This window comes from Tricharina praecox (genome assembly GCF_024521635.1).
Source record: "Tricharina praecox strain CBS 144465 chromosome Unknown BZA05scaffold_28, whole genome shotgun sequence".
NCBI classification, from domain to species: domain Eukaryota; kingdom Fungi; phylum Ascomycota; class Pezizomycetes; order Pezizales; family Pyronemataceae; genus Tricharina; species Tricharina praecox.
The window spans coordinates 224,696-246,285 of record NW_026250430.1 but is presented as its reverse complement, the minus strand read 5'-3'; the positions used below and the strand labels follow the sequence as shown (position 1 = coordinate 246,285).

Below are 21,590 nucleotides of genomic sequence, written 5' to 3'. Positions count from 1 at the left end.
CTCTAGCAAGCGCGCAGCGGCAGATCGCTAATCGCTTGGCTGCGCAAGTGGCGTCAACCCTACGGATAGTAGCATGGCCAACCTCTCTCGAGTCTCCGCAGTGCCCACCGGATTTGGTACCTACATAGAACGGAGATGGATCTCGCGAAAAAAACGGAGATTGTTGTGGATACCTTTGCTTTTTTCACGTGAAAGGGGGAGCAAAGGCAGAAGGAGGAGCCAACCAGGAACGCCTCAGCAGCATTCGGAGCGGCGATCCAAATCCGAATCCGAATCCGAATCCGATGTGAATTGCCAATCTAGGTACCTAGGTACCTGGCTGGTGCGCAAGTTTGATTTTTTTGAGGCTTTCATCATCGGACTTGCCTGCGAGTGTTGGTCCCTGCCGGCAAGTACCGTCGATATACCTAGGAAGGATGATACGTCCGGAGCCAATGAGAGTGGGGAAGGAGGTATGCAGTGACCTAGGTACGGGTTGATCCTGCACGACTGTTTTTTTCTTTTCTTTTTCGCGGTACGCATCTATCAATTTCAGGAGGCTGATGGCTGAATCTGATGGCTGAATCTGATGGGGGACGCACGAGATGGATCATGGAAAATGGTTAAGATGACACTCCTTTGCTGTAGCTGATTGGGGACTAGCCGTATGCTCCTGTCGGCTGATGCGCGCATAAGTTATATCTGCAGTTTGATATGAGATATCGATGGGAAAGGAGATCGCAGCGGTGCATGTATGTAGGTGTGTACTTATGTAGGTACTGGATGCCAACAACCATATACCCCCACACGTTAGCCGTGTTGGGCTCTCCCGCATGTGGGTTGTCGTGTCGCGTAGTCAGCAGCGGACGCGGTAATGGCTTTTATTGAGGGCTCGTCGTTGTCGTTGTCGTTGTCGTTGTCGTCGTCGTCGTCCTGGCATGCCATCCCCCGGTCGAGGGACGGTAACACTGATATATAAGTAGGCGTGGAATGCTGGGATTGCAGTGTAACCAAGGTAGTCAGTAGACTAGTAGTAAATAGTAGTAGTAGCAGTAGCAGTAGTACTATAGTAGTAATAGTAGTAATAGTAGTAATAGTAGTAATAATAATAGTAGTAGTAGTAGTAGTAGTAGTAGTAGTAGTAGTAGTAGTAGTAGTAGTAGTAGTAGTAGTAGTAGTAGTAGTAGTAGTAGTAGTAGTAGTAGTAGTAGTAGTAGTAGTAGTAGTAGTAGTAGTAGTGGTGGTAGTAGTAGTTAGTAGTAGTAATATAGTAATAGTAGTAGTCAGTAGTAGTTAGTAGTGACGACCGTTACATTCACACCTACGACGTTGACGATTGAGCCACACCTCCCCACCTGGCCCCTGAAGGCCATCGTCTATCACCGGCCCGCATCCGCTCCAGCAGTACCGATACATATTAGAGCCGCAGCGGCAGTGGAGCTCTAAATCCGCGCGGCTTACATTCCGGCAACCAGGTGTGGCCCCTCCCGCCGTCACCGACCAATGACAAACAGCCGTCCACTTGGAACCTACCGTCACCAGGGACCACACGTCGAAAAAAACGTCTCCACGGGATGCAGGGGATAGCCTTGCAATCGGTAGTGCTCAAGTCACTTGATGAAGTGTACTACCTACATAGTACCCTAACCGCCAGCGAGCAGGTCGAGATGACAGTGGGCCGGGGGGGAGGGATGTCCAGTCCAGCCAGACAGCCCCAGTCAGATATCCCAAGCCGCAATCCCATTCCGTGGCAGTCCTGAGTGGCTTTAACCCCTCCGGTCCCCGGAGATGGTGCAGATACGTCGCTCTCGCTCGCTCGCTCGAGATGGCATTGGTTTTCGGTTTTGCGCACGCTGCGATGGCGAGTGGTTGGTAATCCCAACAGTCCCAATCCCAGTCCCACCACCACCAGCATCACCACAACGGCCACATCAACTGAGCCGGAAAAGAAAAGAAAAAAGGTATGTGCCGTACTATAGTTCGGACCAGCGACGACACGGCCACAGCCCAGGATGGGAGGTTTCTCTTCTCGCTCGCTGTCACTTCGACCATCGCCCACTACCTATTGTCCGACACGCCGGAGTCGGTGTCAGGGCGGTGATGTGTCCCTCAGGGTGCTCAGGGCGTTCAGGGTACATGCATGGAGTTTCAGACGCAAGGCTCAAACTTGAAACACGTGGTTCGTGAAGAGCAGATGTTTACTACCTGGTAGTAGAGTACGTAGTAGAGTACGGTATAGTAATAGACGTCCGACCGACGGACCGACGAGTCGGCGTGTGAGGTTGTAATACGGTATGTATGATATATGTGATGTGTATGATATGTACACGAATACACTCGCTACTGTCCCATGGGAACAGGAGGAGGAGGAGGAGGAGGATGAGAATCATGATCCCAGTACGTCGGAGGAGGAAGAAGAAGAAGAAGCTCCGCCATCCTATCCTGATCCATCATCTATCATCCCAGCACGCCGGCCTCGTCGGAGGTTGGAGATCGGGTGCTATGGAGATGGTATGTACCTCTGTATGTACCTACATAAGCAACAAACGGAGAATGCCTTTGGTTCGCCTGCTTTATTCGTGTTCAACATCACGGAGGCTCGGCCCCCCAGGGTCACTATACGGTAGTAGATATCATAGCATACATACACGCCGGCTACCCACGATTAGTTGCCGTTGCCGGCCACTAACTTACCATGTAGTTACCTACACTAAATAACTACATAGCTAGAACCTAGGTAAACCGATAAGGATCGAGACCCACTGTCCAGTGCCCAGGCCGCACGTCGTGTCAAGTCCCTCATCCTGGCCCTTCTCATCCCATTCCTTCCCATCCAGAGATATTTAGCTCTCCTTCGGCCATCGGCCATCGGCCGGCATGGCCAACTATGGTAGGTAGTATGTACTTCGTTATGTAGCTAGGTAGGTAGTCTAAGTAGGTAGACGAGCGAATGACACCGGAAAAGTTTGAAGTCAGAGTGTGGGGGGAGTGTGAGTACGGTAATCCACGCAGGGTTGGGCGCCTATCGGAGTACTCGGACTCGATCTCGGTGGATGGGAACGGACACATACTACTCTATCAGTCGATGGCGCAACAGAGCGAGAGGTTACAGTACTGGTTACAGGTTACAGAGCGCACCGCTACGTACGTACCATACATGATAGCTTCCGCGCCCGATCTGTATGTAGTTACCGCCCAGGATCGGCCGTATCTACCGGGCTTTGCCGCCTCTTTCGGTGCCAGGAGCCAGCAAGCGCAGACTAACGTAACTACTAGTAACTACCACCCTTTCTCATACCCTTTCTCAACCTCAACCAAAACGTTGCATATGTATGTAGGTACTATACCTAGCCGGCGAGCAAGGAACCCATCTCTTGAGTCTTGGCCGATGCATCATGCATTTCCTGTCAAGTTCCTGGTTCGTTCGCGAATTTATAAGTGTATTTATGTGTTATAGTATAGGTAGTATCGTTGTCACTTTTCGGTAAAGACGTACCTATCTAGACTCCAGACCCCGAACGCCGGAGGCCGGCGGCGCTTCGCTCGTATCATGCGTGACGCCGTGACGGAGGTAGGTACGTACTCACACCTCACCTCACCTCACTTCACCTCACCACAGGTGGGTCAACCATGCACTCTACCTCTCGACTCTCGAACCCGACTTGTACCTACCGACTCCGGCCGGTGTGTGCGACTTACCTACCTAGCTCCGAAACGCGAGATTCTTCAAGCGCACTTACATATACACGCAGGTACATGACATTATAACATACCGTACCTGGAGTGCATAAGCATACCCAGGAACGTTCAATGCAATGGGGCAAAAGCGAGGATGAAACGCCGCCGCCGGTAAGCTTTTGGAATTATGGATGTACCCGCAAGACGAATCCAGACTCAAAAGCTGCGGACCTGCGGTTCTTGCCGGCCTGTGGTGCTTGCTCGCTATGTGGAGTACACAAAGATTTGGCGATGGAGCTACCAGCCAGCCAGTCTACCTGCCAGGCCGCTCGGCGGATGATACCGGTACTGTTGCTGCTGCTGAGTGTATGCTCCGTGCGCAAATCCGAAACTGCCTACAGGACACATATGTGGAGTAGAGTAGAGTACACAAACCAAAACCAAACCAAGCCGGAGCGGAGCTGAGCTGAGCTGAGCTGAGGGCCCTGTCGGAGATCAGATGAAGGAACCAGTGGTAACTAGAGTAACAGCGGGGGTGGGGGCGGAGGAGGGGGGGGGGACTAACTAGTACTCTACACTAGGTAGAGTATGGTACACATCTACCGTAGTATGTAGCTGGGCCGCACCGGCGACCGCCTCTGCAGGTACACATTCTACATCACATAGATATCTGCATACATATCATACATCCTCAAGCCCCACGCAGGTTCAGAGCATCCGCGGCAGTCACCAAACCGCTGGAAAGTATAATACCCAGGTACGTGACGGTTTCACATAGAGAGAGAGGGCACGCAGCCGTAGCAGTGTGCAACACACATACTGAGAATCTGAGACTCTGACACTCTGAGAGAGAGACGTCCAGACTCAATTGAAGTCGACGTTTCCAACTCTCCGGACCTACCGGGTACAGGGGCTCGGGCACTTTGACGGAGGGTGATTTGACGACAAATATACGAGCTTGGCGGAGATTTAGGGAACGAGCCCGACAAGTCGACGACGCCGACGACACCGAACGGACAAGAGCAGGAGGAGGAGGAGGAGGATAAGGTGAAACCGTGAATTTGATGCTGCAATTACAGAGCATGTAGAGTCCATCACGATGAAACATACACAGACATGTAGACACGGCATGTTCCTTTCTTTCTTTCTCTCGAGTTTGAAGCCAGTGTTTGTCCGAGCTTGCGGAGCACATATCCAGTAGTTTGTTAGATAAATAGTGCAGTGGCTGGTTTATTTACTTATCCACCGCCCGGATTCCGCGCAGGCCATGTTTCCGAAACGCATTAACTAGTAGTAGTTATGTAGTAACCGACAGACAGCGGGCGAGGGTATGTTTGAGACTTTCTCTCCACAGCTCTGGCGAACGCGAGGAGGTGCTTGCACCAGGAGTCGAGGTTTCCAAGTGTTCCAAGTTGTCCCAAGTGTTCCGAGCTGCTCCAAGTGCTCCAAGTGCTCCAAGTACCGAGAGCGGAGCCGAAAGCGGACTAGCCTGTTTGGTGGTTGAGGTGGTGGTGGTGGTTGTGGTGGCTTACTCGCCTATGTACGCCCTTCCCAGCGAATTTCTCATTCGTCGGCTAGATACGCGATATCCACTCCACATGTTTCTCCACAGTTCATCCCAACTCGTCGCTGAAAAGGTGGTTGCGGCCGACTGCACCGGGACAGGGCAAACACATAACAACAACAACAACAACTCACCAGAGTACTGCGAGGGGCGCCGAGTTCGGCGAGAGTGCGTGATACATACGTGCCCTACCTACACTAAGCGTTGCTAGCCAGCCAGCACGGCAGCCCGCCGAGAGGAGGAGAGGGGAGAGGAGGAAAGGGGAGGGGAGAGAGAGGGGGGGGTGGAGGCGCGAGGGGCAAGTGCGAGCGAGGGCGAGGGGCGGGAGAACGCCAGAAAGAAAGAAAGCAAAGGAAAAAAACACAGAGAACCCGCAGGCGGACCATAAACGCATGCGGGAAAGTGCGTGGAGGTTTGAAACGAAGGCGACGGCCCAAAACGAGAAGCAGTTCCTCCTTCTGGTCGTTCCTGCCCCTCCTGCCCTGGCGATATGCAGTCCGCTGGCTCCGTTATGCACCATCAGCGAACGGCGATCCTCCAGCTAACTAACTATGCTAGCTAGGCTAGCTAGCTCACTATGCTAGTTAACGGGTGGCCCGGGTGGGGATCTCTAGAGTCTAGGGTGGTTAGGGTAGTTAGGGTCAACGCCCACTAGCGCCGAAGACGAGATATGTATCATCATTTGTAGACGGATTTGGTAGAGCAGATGAAGAGAAAAAAACCACCTCCCCCCACCCCCGTGCTTTTGCTGCGCCTTGTTATTACGCAGGCGAGATGCCTCAGGGATGCGGAGTGCAGTAGGTGGTCGTTGGTGGAGGTGGATGGTGGAGGTGGTGTGGTGTGTGGCGGGTGGGGCAGTCAGAGCAGGCCTTCGTTGTCGTCGTCGTATGTATGGTACTCGCCACACCCTTCTCATTTCCGTGGCCTTCGCTGGCGGCCGGCCATCGTGGCCATCGTGGCCATCTCCGTGCAAGTCCAGTCCAGCGAGTCCTCTCTGTCCGTGTCCGCTCCCCTCCACGGCTAGTCGGTTAGTTAGCCCATGCGCGATGTCTTCACCATGGAGTAGAGTATCATACCGACTCCGAGGAGGAAGCCAGAGGAGATGGATTGATATGTACTCATCTCTATGTACTCTAGATAACTACCGCTACATGGACGACTACCCACATTAATAGTAAATGCTTTGTATGTAGATACTCGCAGGCAGGTACTCTACTTTAGGTACGATTTGGCCTCACCGACTAGCCCCAAAGCAGCTTAGATTGGTCGTTGGTACTGCGGGCGAGCGACTTTGGACTCCTCACCCTCACCCTCATCATCACCACCATCACCATCACCATCAGCATCAGCATCATCACCACCATCACTATCACCATCGGACCTCCCCACGACGTCCCCACCAGGGTGGTCATGGCCAGCACTTCCACCACCTTCTCATCCTCCTCCACCACCACCACCACCACCACCACTTCCACTAACCCCAACCCACCAATGCCGCCGCGCCGCACAGCACACCCTCCTCGCTCAAACCTTGCTTTTTCCACACAACTGCAGTTGGCCTGCTTCGCTTCAGCTGCCCGAGCGGTCACTTGATCAGCAGATGGGTGTGCTCCGCGCAGCCTCCGCAGCCACCGCAGCCTCCGCCGGCCAATGGTATGTAACGCCGCTAAGAAAGAAAAAAATGTGGATGTCGATCCCAACTGAGGCCTAGCTACTCTACTACTCTATAGTTAGTTTAGTTAACCAGTGCAGTGGTGGCTGCAGTGCAGTTGCAGTGCAGAGCAGCGAGCGAGCTGTCAAAAACTGTGTCAAGCAAAGCAAGCGCCTTGCGTCTCAAAGCAAGCAGGCGGGCAGGCAAGCCTCTCCCTTAACTAATTTTTTTTCTTCGCGGACCAGCTTGGAGTTGGGTAGCAGCATCCCTGATATGTGGTTAGTCGCGGATCCTCTCATCAACTATTGAGGTGTCTAACCTTCACACTCTCGAGTCTCTTCGAAATGGAATCCACTGCCCCTTCATGCAAGCAAGCACGTAGTAACTAGTCCCGCCCGTCTCCGTCTGTCCTGTGCCGGTTTCCAGATACACAGATACACCATCACCATCACCACCACTAGCATCACCATCACTAGCATCACCATCACTAGCATCACCATCACCACCAGTATCGGTGATGGTGATGGTGATGGGGGATGGTGATGGGGGATGGGGATGGGGATGGGCACTTCTCCGGAGGACGATGCACGAAGCCTATTGATACGTATGTATCTACCAACCAACCAACTAACAGACGCGCGAACCCAGGCCGACAAGGAAAGGACTCGAGAGCAAAGTGTGCTTGCTCCTTGACGCCAGCTATCCAATCGGTTCATTGCACGGATTGTCTTTTTTGCCAGTTCACTTCTCTGTCATCCGTCATCCGTCATCTGTGTCGTTCTTCTTTCTTTTCTTTCTTTCTTCGGGTTTTCTGCCGTCACAAGCTGGTTCAGTTAACTACTACTCACGTATGGCTTTTTTTACCGTTCTAGGTAGGGAAGGGAAGGGAAGGAATCCATAGAAGGTGCAGCCTAACTATAGCCGTGCTGCTGCTGCTGCCGTAATCGTGCACACACTGCTCCTCCCGTCCTGTCCTGGACCAGTCAGTCAGTCCTACTACATACACCTGTTATACCTACCTGGTACCTACCTCACATACCTTCTGCCGTTCTTACGTGCAACTCGTGCGTGGACGTGGTCTGTCTCTTCACGTAGCAAGTGTCAGCGCTGTCGTTGTTCTGCTTTTCTAATACCTACCCACGTCTCTCACCCAATCCCGAGGAGTTTTTCCTTCTTCGATGATTTCCCTCCCCAGGATGTTCCCGAGAAAGCCGGGGGCCCTACCTTCTCTTTGGTCGTATGTCCGGGAAGAATAGGAGGATGAGGAGGACGAGGGGAGGATTTGAAGAGAACAGCAGGCACTTACCCACGGCAGAGAGTCAGAGACCAGCTTGTCGTCTCGAGTGGTCTCTGCTCCAGATTGGCCGCAACATCAGACATCCTTCCTTCTCCTCTGCCACTGCCCTGGCCTGCCCGTACCCACTCACTCACTCCACCCCAATCCCTTCCCTTCCGATCCGGCCCCAACAATCAAAATCCTCACACGTCCTCGTTGGCCGCTTCGAGAAGGCCTGTACCACGGGCCAGCCAGTCTCGCGTTTCGGTCCGATACCCGCTTCCTTACCCACCTAGGTATTTGACCCTCCCCCCCTTTTCCCACCACCACCTGTGCGCTCCATCTGTGCATAGTCGCCGCTGTCTGTCTGCCTGCCTATCATTGCCGCACGGCCCAGCCCGGGAGCGTGATCAATCACTCACGCGCCGCCGTTCCTAGCTCTTCCTACTATAGTAGTAGCTCTATCTCATCCATCCATCGCTGGCGATCTCCTGCAAAACGGCCGCTTCCTTCTCCTGCTCCTGCTCATCATCCTGCTCCTGATCCTCCTCCTGCTCCTCCCGGCTCTCCATCCACCCCCACCCCTCCCCCTCCAATCCCCGATCCCTCATTCTTGGTCAGCTTCTCTCTCTCGAGTCTCGAGACGTCGTCGCAACCCACGAACGAACGAATGAGTCTCGTCTTTCTCAAATCGCCGTAGTTAGTTTTTTTGTTGTTTTGAACCATGCACCACCAGCTTGTCATGCAATCGACTCTCAGACAGCAGCAGCAGCATCCTCTTCTTTTTCCACCACTGCCACTGCCACTACCACTACCCCACAAGCACCAGCACCAGAACTAGCACCCACCTACCAGCACCAGCACTACCACCACCACCACCAGCAGCACCACCACCACCACCACCACCCAAGACCACCACCACCCAAGACCACCACCTGCCAGCAGCAGCAGCAGCAGCACCGCGTCCCAGCGCCACCCGAACCCCAGTGTCTGTCAGCATAGCATAGCATACCTACATCATACATAGCCATCGTCAAGCCATACCTACCTACTATTCGCATTATCCGCGTCCCCCCAGTGTCGTCAGTCGTCAGTCGTCAGCAAACGCGTTTCGGTTCCGGATCGTCCCCTCGTCCCCCGTCGTCGTCTCTGAGCGATTGACAACATTGCACTTTAGCGAAAAACAAAGCTGCGGCTGCGGGGGAGCGCCAGATTAAACGGCTAAGTTGGGGGATTTAAAGAAATCCCCCACCCCCGGATTGTCGACACCGACGACCACGACCCCGACGGGCATGATTAAAGCGAGAATATCACAAGTGTGAGATCGATAACTGGAGCATCAACCTCCCCCCCCGCATCCCAGCAGACGACCGGTTTTCTTTTTATTTGGGATTGACTGCCCTCCATCAGCACACCTTCCCTTCCGCCCCCTTCCCATAACCCTTCCCACCCCCCCTCCCCACATATCCCTTCCCTCGTTTCCTTCCTGCCAGAGCTATAGGGCCTGTCTTATACCGCCTCCCTTGTAAAAAACGTTATTTCGTCAGCGGTGCCTGCCTCTCGAAAATTTCACCAGCGCCTGGATCTTCCTCCATCCCTCCCTCACCCCCAAGCCACGTCGCCCACCCTGAGTCGTCGGCCATAACCCACCGGCCTCCCTGCGCCGTTCAAAGTGCACGCTGCGCGTCAGATCCCCTTGCGACAAGAGTTAAGACCTTCATCATATACACCTACCTCTCCCGCCGCCGCGCTATACGTACCCATTCGGCCGCGAAAGGAATAGCAAAGCCAAACAACACTCGACGATATTCCTCGACCGCCCACCACCGCCCACCACCCAGCCGCCGCCACTACCATTACCACCGTAATCCACAAGTGGCTGGAGACTCGGTTCTCCCCCACGACATCATCCACCACAGTGGCTGCTCCGTATTACCACCAGCTCACTGGACCGAGTTACTCCCGCCGGCCGCCACAGCAGCATCACCTTCACCAGAGCCAGCAGGCCACAACTGAACCCCACGGCGGCAGCGTCAGTTATCAACAGCAGCAGCAGCAACGGCACTACTCCCAGCAGCAGCAGCAGCAGCAACAGCAACAACAGCAACAGCAACAGGAGTACACCACCACCGCCAACTACCCCCAGGCCCAACAGCAAGAACCCCGCGGGCTCGATTCGCTCGACGACTTGAACGAACCGCTACTCCACGTCCAACAAATGGCTCACCAACGGCCGCCATCGCATCTGGGCGGAGGAAGCACGCACCTGTACGGGCACACGTCGTCGAAGCCACGAGCTCGCACCCACGAAGAGTTAGAGCTGGACCTTGGACTCCGAGAAGACGAGGAGGATCAAGACGTCGAACCGCACTACCATCATCTCCCACCGCCGCCGCAACACACGCACCACCGCCGGGCGCATCAGCAGCATCAACATCAGCAGCATGCCCAGCTCACTCAGCAACATCAACAGCTTCATCACCATCACCACCACCTATCCGACCATCCACCGCCAGCGAAAATGGCAAGAACAAGTGCCGGATTGGGTGGTGGAGGTGGAGGTGGTGGTGGTGGTGGTAGTATTGGAGGTGGAGGTGGAGGTGTAAGCCCGGCAATTGGCATGCCAGGCCCTTCCACAGCTGTGGCAAGCGCATCATCCCACCCGATGACGATGCCGTCACCCGCTCCAAGACCTAGAGGTCCCAAACTGAAGTTCACACCCGAGGATGACACGCTGCTAGTCGATCTGAAGGAGAACAAATCATTGACGTGGAAGCAAATCGCAGAGTTCTTTCCGGGGCGTTCGTCTGGAACTCTGCAGGTCCGGTACTGCACAAAACTGAAGGCCAAGACGACACAGTGGACAGATGAAACGGTAAGGAATATTCCCAACTCCCCCCAACTCCCCAACTCCCCGACTTTCCCCAACTTCTCACGCTTTGCGTTGCCCCGGTTGGACTTCCAAATGTTGGTCGTGCGGGTTGGACTGGGTTGGTTGGTCGAACCGGCGCGGGCACCCCATGGTACATCTTGTGTAGCCCCGGTGCGGCAGTTGGAGTGAAGTCCCGTTATTACTTCCCAGCAACCTGGCTCTGTTTCTTCACTTTCTCCAACCGCATGAGCGCCATCTCCCGGGTTGCGACCCCCTGCTGGGCTCGGGAAATTTTCCCACTGTCGGGATCAAGCATACCATTGAGATCATCGGGTGCGATGGGTTGATTGTTGCCTTCATGTTCTTTTGCTGACATCCGGGGCCCTAAGCAGGTACAGCGATTGCGTACCGCAATCTCGGAGTACGAGCAAGATCGGTGGCGATTGATTGCTGCCAAAGTTGGAAGCGGGTTCTCGCCGGCAGCATGCAGGGAGAAGGCCCGGGAGATCTCAGATACCGAACATGAGCCATCACCACAGTAGTGATGTGTGTACCGTGCGCTGCTGCTGCAATACCCGCCGGATTATCGCCACGGATATCTGGGCGATATCACATTTCTGGTTTCATGGTCCCCACCCCTCCTTGTTCCCTGGACCTTCCGAAAAGCGATGACGGCGGCGGCGGAATATTTATTTTCTTGGTTGGAAAGCCGAAATCGGACGAAGCTGGTTATCCTCCGTGTCGTGATGTCGTTCCCCGGGAACATGCAAAGATTTTTTTGAAGGCTGAGAGGCTGACGACACTTTCATGTCTCTTATATGTTCTCTTTCTCTTGTTTTGTTTTGTGGTTATATGTTTCCGGATCGTGAATTCTTTTTTTTGCAACTGGCATACCTTAATCTGTTTGGGTTTTGCGCGCGCGGGGAGGGGGGATTGGATTGGGTTGGATGGGATTGGAGCGGCGTTTGAGAAATCTTTTTTCCTATGGAAGTTTTTTTATTTTTTTTATTTTATAAAGGCTGTGGGTGTTCTTTCTGTTTCTCTTTTCCGTTTCGTTCTGGGTGACGATATACCGGCCGCGGCGGCGCGATGTATGAGTGTGTGTGTTTTTTTTCTTCGGAAGCCGTCATTGATTTCTGTTCTGTCTGTAATTTTCAATTGCCCTATTTTTTCCTTAGTCTTGCACCTTCTTGGCCGTTTTGGGTGATGATACCCGGTTTTATTGGTTGCTCAGTGGCTGGTCGACGGGGGTAAATTTGTCTGGCTCTTTTCAGCCTCGATCGATCTGGTTCGGAGGTTTTCTTGCTCCCGTGCATTTGTGGGTATCGTTTCTCGGTGGTGGAAGGATGAGAAGGGAAGACAGTATAAGAAAGAGCCGTCCTGTGCTTTGCTTTACTGTGCTGTCCTGTGTGCTGGCGGCGGCAGTGGGGATATGTATTTCTACCCTTTCAATTTCTGTTTGCAATGGCATCGTTGTTGTTTTTTTTTCTTCCCGTTTTTTCTTCCCCCTTTCCCTTCTGCTCCGAGCCTCGGGAAGGAGGGTGATCTTTTTTTTTCCTTCTCTCCTCTGATTTTTCTTTTTCTTTTCCTCAGAGGGACGATGGCAAATTGAACGAGATGAGATGGCCAGCAGATGTGTGTGTGCGTTCGTTTGCAGCGGGTGGGGTTTGCTTTTTTTTCGTCTTTCTTTCCGCCGAGAGTGTTGTTATTGTTGTTGGGCGCACAGTGAGGCGAAGAAGGTGAGGATCCGTGGGTTGGAGTTGCAGTCGTACGCAGTGGAGTTGGAGTTGGAGTTGGAGTTGGAGTTGGAGTTGGAGGTGGAGTTGTAGTGGTTAGGTAGTAGGAATTGGGTGGGTGGGTGGTGGGTGGAGGAAGGGGAGCGGGAGTGGGAGTGATGGCCACCTACCATAGCTGGGAGCAATTGTTTGCACCGGACAGTATCCGGTTCTCTGCCCCCCGTCCCTCTCTGCATGCATGCGGGCTGCCGGAGATCGGGAAGTGGTTGTTGTTGGTAGCGAGGGCTCAGTGCCCAGCGAGATGGCGTGCAGGATCGAGGCAGCTCCCTCAAGCAGCTCGTACGGTAGTGCGAGGAGTTATGTACGGTAGAGCACGAGCTGGAACTGCCGGATAGCGGCTTCTCGGTGCAAACGGAACGGGCAGCAGCTGCCAGCCAGAACGAAATGGTGCTCGTCTGCGCACGCAGCACGCTGGCTGGCTCGCGTGCAAAGGCCGGATCGGATGCGTTTGCTTGGCGGCGGTGGTGGTGGTAGCGGTGGTGGCGGTGATGATGGATGCGTCCTTGCTGGAAGGGGGAGAGGAGGGAAGGAAGCTGCTGGACGTGTGTAGAGTACGGTAGTAGACTCTAGAGTTGATGCCATCGAGATGTCGATCCGATTCTTTGTGCTTCCAGTTTGTAACTGATTCGCAATTGCCCGCGGGACAACCCAATTTTTTTCTTATGGCATTCCATAGAGTAGGTGCACCCCGAGTCCGTGAGAAGCCAGCGCGGACATTGATAATCCTAATTGACCCAACGTGATGTAGCCCGGCGGTCGGCGGTCGGGCGGCAGCGGCCATACACTCATTGTATATAGGCGGAAGCAGATCGGATAGATAAGATGCAATAGGTATCACAACCAGGATAAACTCTCCGGTCGGCTGCTCCTGCCGGATGTCGTGCGGCACAGGATTAAGCATTTGCTGACGTGACGAGCCACAATCCTATCCAGAGTAGAGTAGGTTGTACACATTAACAGCCGCTCACCTTTCGCCCACGACGTCAGCGCCGCGCGAGATATCAAATCACTGTTGTTTTTACTGCGCGAGCGGCAGGAGGGGGGAGGAGGGGGGGGGCGATAAACCGTTCTGTCACTCCATCACATCTCGCCAACGTTGGAATGGAGCGTGGTCGCAAGCGCACCAGTGGCTTACGATGGTGCCTGTCTGACGATCTCTCCCTCCCCATAGCGATACCCGCACCGAGCCTGGGATGGTTGATCTTGCCGCAAATCGACAGCCTCCTGTGGAATAGTCCGCCGCTCGCTGTCATCCACACGTGGTGGGCTGGTGCTGGTGCTGGTGCTGGTCGCTGTTGCGGCCGGTTGTTGGCCACTGGGAGTCTGCGAGTCTGCAACTCTGCGAGGCTCGAGCTGGCGCCACTGCGACTGCGTGGTGTATGATTGTGCCGAATGATTGGACTACCCGTGGGCTACTGTCGAGGATGGCAGATTGCTCTAATGGTCTGGAAGGCATGGTTTCGTGATACTGACGTAATCCTGGAAAGAAGACGGCGAAAATGAAAGATGAAGAAGGAGTTGAGGTTGTATTGAACTTCGAAGAGCCGTCTACTCTACTTTGGCTCTCCCCCGCTGCCTACAACGTTCGGTGTCACTCGATCCGGCTAGTCCGGCTGACACCACCATTCGGATATATACATAGAGTACACCGATCCGACGAAAGTAGCCTCTCCTCCTCTTCCTATCTAATCAGATCCCCCATCTACCCATCCTACATGTACGCCTCTCGTGGTGGTGACAGACAACACACCCGTGGACTACTGTCGAGGAGTTACGGACTGCGATAATGGTCTGGAAGGCATGGCTTCGTGGTGCCCAACATGACCCTCACTGCTAACTACCGGTACCTATTGAGCCTCGTTCGATGATTTGCATCATGATCTGTCACTCTTAACTTGGTGACATTCACCGCCTATTCACTCTCGGACATGCTGGTGGCCACCACATAATCCCTCTCCTACCTATTCAAGCTCGCCCGCCCTTGTTGGTAGACACCACAACATCCGCTCTCGTGAGCACTATTTGTACCCCGCAGCCACCACTCACTCTTTCGTAGCTACATTTCACTCTCGCAGACCCATACACTCAGGCAGTGACCATTGACTCTCGCAGACCCCATTCTCCCAGAGTGTCAGACAGGAACCATTCACTGTCTGGAGTCTGGAGTGTTTGAAGGACTCGCGGAGGGAGAGAGAGAGATAGGGAGAGAGAGAGAGAGAGAGAGAGAGAGAGAGAGAGAGAGAGAGAGAGAGAGAGATAGAAAACCAAACTTGGACCCGCTACCGCATCGAATATTCCGAGCACCCACCACCGGTTCTCTGAACGGCTACATAGTGGATTACTCGCCGGAAACACACTCGCTCCCGCATGGAGGCAATCCACCTATCCTGATAGGAACCACTCACTATCAATGATCATACGCGTTGCTCACCCGCAGACATCGTCCTTCTGGTGGACATCATTCATTCACTCATGCGGGCTCCATTCATCTTCATCTTCCACCCGCTCTCGTTGGTACAGTAGACACCAGAGCACATGCGCTCCCGTGTGCACTAGGTAATTGTAGTATTGTACCTCGCAGCGACCATTCATTCGTAGCTACACTTTACCCTCGTAGGCCCATTCTCACCATTTACTCGTAGCTACACTTCACGCTCGTAGGCCCATTCTCACAATTCATTCGTTGCTACCGTACATTTCTCTCCCGTAGAGTCATAGGCCCCATTCTCTCCTGTAGGGACGGGCCATGCACTCTCTAGAGGCAATCTATCTTGACAGTAGCCACTCACCATCAATGATTATACTTGCTGTTCATCCGCCAACACCGTCCTTCTCTCGGACATCATTCACCGATGCGATTGCGGGCACCATGATCCATTCATCTTCACCCGCCCTCTCTCGTTGAGTCGCTGGTAGACACCACATCCGCTTTCGTGAGTCGTGAGTACTATTTGTGCCCCCGCAGCCTCCATTCGTTCATTTGTTCGGTCGTAGCCACATTTAACTCTCGTAATCCCATTCACTCTCGTAGGCCCCATTCTCCCAGAGTCCCAGGCAGGGACCATCCACTCTCTGGAGGCCATCTATGGTATCCTCAGGCTGATAAGAACCACCCACTATCGATGATCCTACGCGTTGTTCATCCGCCGACACCGTCCTTCTCGTGGGCACCATTCGCCCATGCGGGCACCGTGGTCCATTCATCTTTACCCGCCCGCTCTCGTCGAGTCGTTGGTAGACACCACATCCGCTCTCGTGAGCATTGTTGTACTCGCAGCCACCATTCATTCGCATGTAACTACATTTCACCCTCGTAGGGCCTATTCTCTCAGAGTCTCAGGTATGGGAACGGGTGTGTTTCCGGTAGGTAATCCACTAGCCGTTCGGAGGACTGGTGGACGCTTGGAATATTCGGTGCGGTAGTGGGTCCAAGGTTAGTTTTCTTTCTCTTTCTCTCCCTCTCTTGTACCGGTAGCTCCTACGCACGAACGTACCGCTTCACTTCCCTCAATCTCCATCGCTTTAGTTATTCACCTCCACGAGTCCTGCTAACACATTTCACTCTCGTAGGCCCCATTCACCCATGCGGGCACCATTTACTTTCATGTGCGAGGGTCAATCCAGCTCCCACCAAATACTCCAATCAATTCAATCCTCCTCGTATGATTGCGGGCACCATTCATCTTCCACCCCCTCTTGTTGGTAAACACCACATCCGCTCTCGTGAGCACTATTTGTAGTATTTTACCCCGCAGCCACCATTCATTCATAGCTACCGTACATTTCAATCTCACTCTCGTAGGTCCCATTCTCTCAGGCAGGGACCATCCACTCTCGCAGACCCATTCACCTCTGCGGGCTCCATTCACCTCTGCGGGCTCCATTCACATCTGCGGGCTCCATTCACATCTGCGGGCTCCATTCACCTCTGCAGGCTCCATTCACCTATGCAGGCTCCATTCACCTTCCCCCGCTCTCGTTGGTAGACACCACACTAGGTATTTGTACCCGCAACCACCATTCATTCATTCATTCGTAGCTAACTACATTTCACTCTCTTGTCCCATTCACTCTCTTGTCCCATTCACTCTCTTGTCCCATTCACTCTCTTGTCCCATTCACTCTCTTGTCCCATTCACTCTCTTGGCCCATTCACTCAGGCAGGGACCATTCACTCTCTTGGCCCATTAATTCTCGTGGCCCATTCAGTCTCGCAGGCCCATCTACTCTCGTAGGCTCATTCACTCTCCTTATTCGTAAGCCTATTCACACAGGCAAGGACCATTGACTCTCTTGGCCCATTCACTCTCTTGGCCCATTATCTCATTAACTCAGAGTCTCAAGCAGGGATCATACAGTGTACATACAGTGTACATACAGTGTCCACTCTCTGGTGTCTGGAGTCTGGAGTCTGGCGGCAATCTACCTACCCTAAATCCTGACAGGAACCACTCACTCACTCACTCATTCACTCACCAACTATCAATACCCATACCTGCTGTCCATCTGCAGATAACCACCGTCCTTCTCGCGGAAATCATTCACCCATGCGATTGCGGGCACCATTCACGAGAGACAATCTAGCTCCCAACTCCCAACTTCCAAGTTCCAACAAACACTCCAATCAATTCACTCCTCTACGTATATAGCCTCACATGCGTATAACTAAGCCATCTAGCAACTGCTAGTAGAAGCCTCTAAGCAGAGCACCGGTATGCACACATCGTTACCATCGCGCCCCCCGCCAGCCGCTCAAGCTCAAGAAAATTACGATATAAGCCGCAACTTCCAAATTCCAACAGACAGACAACTCCCGCGCGCCAACAAATCAAATCGGAAAGGTAGGCAAGTACATAAGAATTCGTAGCATCATAATCACCTCCCCTGGGCCATCCCTAGAAAGTTCCATAAGCGCCTTTCCCCACCTCATCCACCTCTTCCACTTCCACCTGTTGCTCCTTCTCCTTGCCCTTGCCCTTGCCCTTGCCCATCCCCTTCTCCCCCGCCTTCTCCCCCGCCTTCGCAGACCAACAAACGATAGTCACCATCCACAGCGCTGCCGCCGCTACGACCATCACCTCTAGAGCAGCCGCCCACCTGCTCTTCCCAATATCGCGCCACATCTCCGCAGCGCGCATACTCCTAGTCTTTACATTTGTCTGCGCATTCAGCACGAGGAGAGCTCTCAATGCGGCCAGTCCGCCGGAGTGGCTTTCCACAGTGCGGCCTCGGCCGCGATCATTCAGATCTCCCCAGCGGGTGCCGGAGGGGCGCTGCGCGGCTTCGCACGCGTGTGCCTGCAAAGAGGAGACGCACATGTTCTCGAAGTCGCTGGTGCCGGGCGGCCGGGTGTCGTGTGTGGAGTGTGTCGAGGTGAGGAGCCCCGCCGGGATCCCCCACCAGCTGCCCATTACTCCGTGCTCGTTGCGCGTTATCAGCGCGGTGTGGGCGGCGCGCCGGATGAACGTTTGGTACCGCGCGCAGGAGAGGCGGTGGCTACGTTTTGTGGCGGGCGCGAGGCGCGAGGCGTGCGTGAGCGGCTTGCAGAAGGTCGTTAGGTGGTGCATGAAGATGCCCTTGAAGGTTTGGCTGCAGTCGAGATGTTACTTGGGTGTTGTTCGTGGGGGAGGGAGAGGGGGTGCACAAAACGAACCCGTTCTGCGAGCAGTACCCGCCCGGATCGCATTTTTCCGTCAGGATCCCGTCGAAGACGAGTTCGCCGACGGAGCCCTCTGATTTCAGCACGGCATCGATCAGCTGCAGCCCCTCGACGATGTATTTCTCGTCGTTTGTCGCCTCGGCTAGCCCCCTGAGCGCACTGAGCAACACGCCCTGGTTGTAGGTGTACACCATCTCGTCGCGCTTGTCGCACTGCTTCCCGCCGGCCCGGAGGTTCGACACGTGGAAGCCGTCGGTATACAGCCCGCCCGCATCCGTCATGTTCGAGCTCGTCAGCCACTCGTGCGCGCGGATCGCATTCCAAAGGTACGTTTCATTCCGCGCCGGGTACGGGTGATGCAGGAACATGCCGATGGACGCGGATATATACAGCTCGTTCGTAATTGCATTCTTGTAAGGTTCTAGCCACTGCGGGGAGTTAGTATCAGCCGCCCTCTCCGAGCTGCAATTGAGCTATGGGAGCATACCGGAGACCAGATCATCCCCCCATCGCATAAATCGTTGTCCCAGCCATTGTGCGCAATCTGGTAGAAATCGTACGATCGAGCTGCAAAGGTCCTTCGCCATTCCGCTCCCGTCCACGAGCCTTTGGGCAACACGGCAACTCGGTGGTCAATCGTTTGCACGGCCTCGAGCCAGTTCAGCACCACTGCGGGCCGCCGTCAGTCTCCCAGTTCGCTCCCGCATTCCGCACCACTCACCCCACAGGATATCATCGTAGGCCTGCAACTTCAGGCTCTCGCTGGCCTGGCCGTAGTAGAACGCCAGTAGCTCGCTAAGGTAGCTATCGGCGAGCGCGGGATCGGTAGTGGTGAGTGTAGCACTGGCCGCCGCCAGATGCGTCCCCAACACCGCCGACGTCCAGTCTATCGCCTTGGGCCAGCTGCCCGTCTCGAAGTCGAAGAACCGCGTCTGCATCGTGTGCGCCGCGGCCTTGTAGTCGGCCAGGACATCGCGGGGAGCCGGGGACGCGCCGGAAAGAGGGAGTGCTGCTGTGAGCGCGCAGAGGAGGTGGGAAAGGCGGGGCATCATCGTCGCAGTGTGCTTGAGACCAGCTCAGACCAGTGTTCTCGTGCGGGTGGGGAAGGGGGGGAGGGGGCACATATACTATATAGTATAGCGTTCGTAGCGTCTTGTCGGTGGACATTGATGCGTGCGTAGGCGTTGATCAGTTGGACACAGCACCAGGGCAGCAGCTTCTTGGTGTTCCAAAATAGCTGGACACCCCCTCCGGGCCCTCCCCCCCCCCTGCTGGGCGCGCTACGGTGAAATGAGCAGGTCCCTCGGTGCTAGTGACTGGTCTAGGCTGGAGATGGCTCCCGAGTGGAAATCTGGGGAACGGGAGCCTGTCAGCCGCCCGCGTCATGACGAGGAAGGGTCTCAGAAGCTCCAACGCATGCACGGGGACGAGTTGCCGACCTGTGTGTACATAGCTGCTTGCTTACGCACTCCTCTTCAGCCATCCTTTCTTTCATCGTGACCGGCGAATCTCAGCTACTATACATACATGCGAGCATCTGCCAGTTCTGCTTGCCGCCGCTGCCGCCGCCGCATCGTCGGGTCATGCAGGCCGCCAAGGGCTGAGCGGTCTCGAGTCGGCTAGTGGTCGCGGTGAGGAGGGGGAGGGGGGAGGGGAGGGGCTGTGCGCGCGTGTGGGTCTTCAAACATATTTTCTCTGTGGTACTTTACTGCAAAGTGCTCTCTTACTTGGGTACCTTATTCGCCCAAAATCAGGGCACATGCACAGGTCCGGCTCGGCGCTCTCCATTGCATCATATGAGGACCCTGCATAGAGCGACCTGAACGAAACGTGGAGAGCCGGAAATAACCGACGTCACGAGGTGAGGGGGAGCGTTGGAGGCTTGGAGCGAACGATGAACAATGCACAACTCTATACTGTGCTTATATCAGACGACCTGGGACTCCAAACTTCAAAGGACGGTGCTCGTAAAAGAAGTAGGCACGCGGACAGAACTGAGGCTAACCGCTGACATTTCGGTGTGGGGTCGACAACCGGCTAAGCGGCTTCGGATCGGCCAGCTCAAGTGATACCCTGCAGCAATCTTCGGAAACCGATATCGAAGAAGTGCGACCAGAACTGTCCGGCCTTTAAAACAAAAAACAAAAAAGAAGCCGAACAGACGGGTCGATCACATCGGGAGCGGATCGCGATCGGGTGGCTTGCCCCGGGTAGACGGGATTTAGGGTTTGGCCTTTGTCCTTTGGCGGGAAGGCGTTCTCACCATTCGGATGGTGGAGTTCGGTCATCCACAATTCCCAATCTGCCGGAAGGGATGTCATTTCCAAGAGGCAGAGTACCTCACTAACCGGTGGCTCAGACCAAGCTGCTTCACATCGTCGACAAGTATCTTCCAGTTCGTACCTATCCCCCGACTGGTACCTTACCGATCCCCTCCCGCACCCGCAATCGACCTTGCAGATGCATCTCATAATACCCACGAATCAGATTATACCTCCACGGCTTCTTTACGACTTCTAGCATACCTCTACGTCCCTGCCGGTGCTCCCATGATCCACCTCTTTGGTTCGCCACTTCGGCCAGCTCCCGGTATATCGCGCAGCCGCACTGAAGTGGTGGAACAGACTCCGCATTGCGGAGGGACTCTAAAGGATAATTCCTTGAACCAGCCATCAGTAATGGCGAAGACGATGCACCAGCCATGTGTGTTCGCGACAGCTGTCACCGGATGACTTCGTCCCTCGGAACTATGAATAAGCCCACCTCTGGAACAAGTCCCTCTCCAGAAACGCGACGAGAAAGAGAGTGAAGACTTACAGAAAGACACGGTCGATTGGTACGCAGCGTAGTAGGTATGTCAATTGAAAGCCTCGAACGTACGGCCTTTGGAGATGATGGTGATCCGTGTCCTTCGTTTCGTCATCACCCCCAACAAGCCCGATAAACTGCTCGCACGCATTGAGCTTCGAACTCGGCTGTCAGGACGGAATGGGCTCCTCATGGTGGATTCTTCCTTCATCTGGATCGATCAGTTTGCTTTCAGCACCATGAGTGCTCTCGTGGGCCCGAAACAGCCATATCCTTCTGGTGTCTCCTCCCCCTTCCCGAACGTATA

General features: G+C 54.4%; 5 protein-coding genes across 5 annotated transcripts; 3 read left to right on the top strand and 2 right to left on the bottom strand.

Annotated features, from left to right (window-relative positions):
• Positions 1–1,804: 1,804 nt before the first annotated feature.
• On the top strand, positions 1,805–4,716 carry BZA05DRAFT_421561 (uncharacterized protein; the record flags this gene model as incomplete). Its single annotated transcript, XM_051485725.1, has 13 exons — positions 1,805–1,847; positions 1,959–2,076; position 2,195; positions 2,225–2,271; positions 2,340–2,490; positions 2,706–2,716; positions 2,750–2,869; positions 2,992–3,123; positions 3,484–3,550; positions 3,772–3,828; positions 4,243–4,264; positions 4,302–4,414; positions 4,615–4,716. 13 exons carry the CDS (start codon positions 1,805–1,807, stop codon positions 4,714–4,716), a joined length of 984 nt encoding a protein of 327 aa, XP_051336204.1.
• Positions 4,717–10,366: 5,650 nt separating this feature from the next.
• On the top strand, positions 10,367–11,562 carry BZA05DRAFT_342673 (uncharacterized protein; the record flags this gene model as incomplete). The annotated part of the gene is made up of 2 exons (XM_051481047.1): positions 10,367–11,023; positions 11,413–11,562. 2 exons carry the CDS (start codon positions 10,367–10,369, stop codon positions 11,560–11,562), a joined length of 807 nt encoding a protein of 268 aa, XP_051336203.1.
• BZA05DRAFT_152889 (uncharacterized protein) lies at positions 11,402–12,435 on the top strand. The gene has a single exon (XM_051479023.1). It carries the CDS (start codon positions 11,565–11,567, stop codon positions 12,225–12,227), a length of 663 nt encoding a protein of 220 aa, XP_051336202.1. The 5' UTR covers positions 11,402–11,564; the 3' UTR covers positions 12,228–12,435.
• Positions 12,436–12,872: 437 nt separating this feature from the next.
• BZA05DRAFT_408775 (uncharacterized protein) lies at positions 12,873–14,161 on the bottom strand. Its single transcript, XM_051484742.1, has 2 exons — positions 13,882–14,161; positions 12,873–13,784 (listed from the first exon to the last, which is right to left on the bottom strand). The coding sequence occupies exon 2, from the start codon at positions 13,715–13,717 to the stop codon at positions 13,085–13,087; it is 633 nt and encodes a 210-aa protein (XP_051336201.1). The 5' UTR covers positions 13,718–13,784; positions 13,882–14,161; the 3' UTR covers positions 12,873–13,084.
• Positions 14,162–17,398: 3,237 nt separating this feature from the next.
• BZA05DRAFT_408772 (glycosyl hydrolase family 76-domain-containing protein) lies at positions 17,399–19,736 on the bottom strand. The gene is made up of 5 exons (XM_051484741.1): positions 19,602–19,736; positions 19,197–19,536; positions 18,963–19,144; positions 18,470–18,903; positions 17,399–18,405 (listed from the first exon to the last, which is right to left on the bottom strand). The coding sequence occupies exons 2-5, from the start codon at positions 19,525–19,527 to the stop codon at positions 17,712–17,714; spliced, it is 1,641 nt and encodes a 546-aa protein (XP_051336200.1). The 5' UTR covers positions 19,528–19,536; positions 19,602–19,736; the 3' UTR covers positions 17,399–17,711.
• Positions 19,737–21,590: the final 1,854 nt, after the last annotated feature.

What these genes read in the sequence shown, in the direction of transcription:
- BZA05DRAFT_152889 (XM_051479023.1), top strand. Translation starts at nt 11,565, where the DNA reads ATGTGTGTACCGTGCGCTGCTGCTGCAATACCCGCCGGATTATCGCCA.
- BZA05DRAFT_408775 (XM_051484742.1), bottom strand. Translation starts at nt 13,717, where the DNA reads ATGCTTAATCCTGTGCCGCACGACATCCGGCAGGAGCAGCCGACCGGA.
- BZA05DRAFT_408772 (XM_051484741.1), bottom strand. Translation starts at nt 19,527, where the DNA reads ATGATGCCCCGCCTTTCCCACCTCCTCTGCGCGCTCACAGCAGCACTC. An exon ending in CTACGATGATATCCTGTGGG is followed by an intron (nt 19,145 to 19,196) that starts GTGAGTGGTGCG and finishes GGCGGCCCGCAG; the next exon opens with TGGTGCTGAACTGGCTCGAG. An exon ending in GGGGGATGATCTGGTCTCCG is followed by an intron (nt 18,904 to 18,962) that starts GTATGCTCCCAT and finishes AACTCCCCGCAG; the next exon opens with TGGCTAGAACCTTACAAGAA.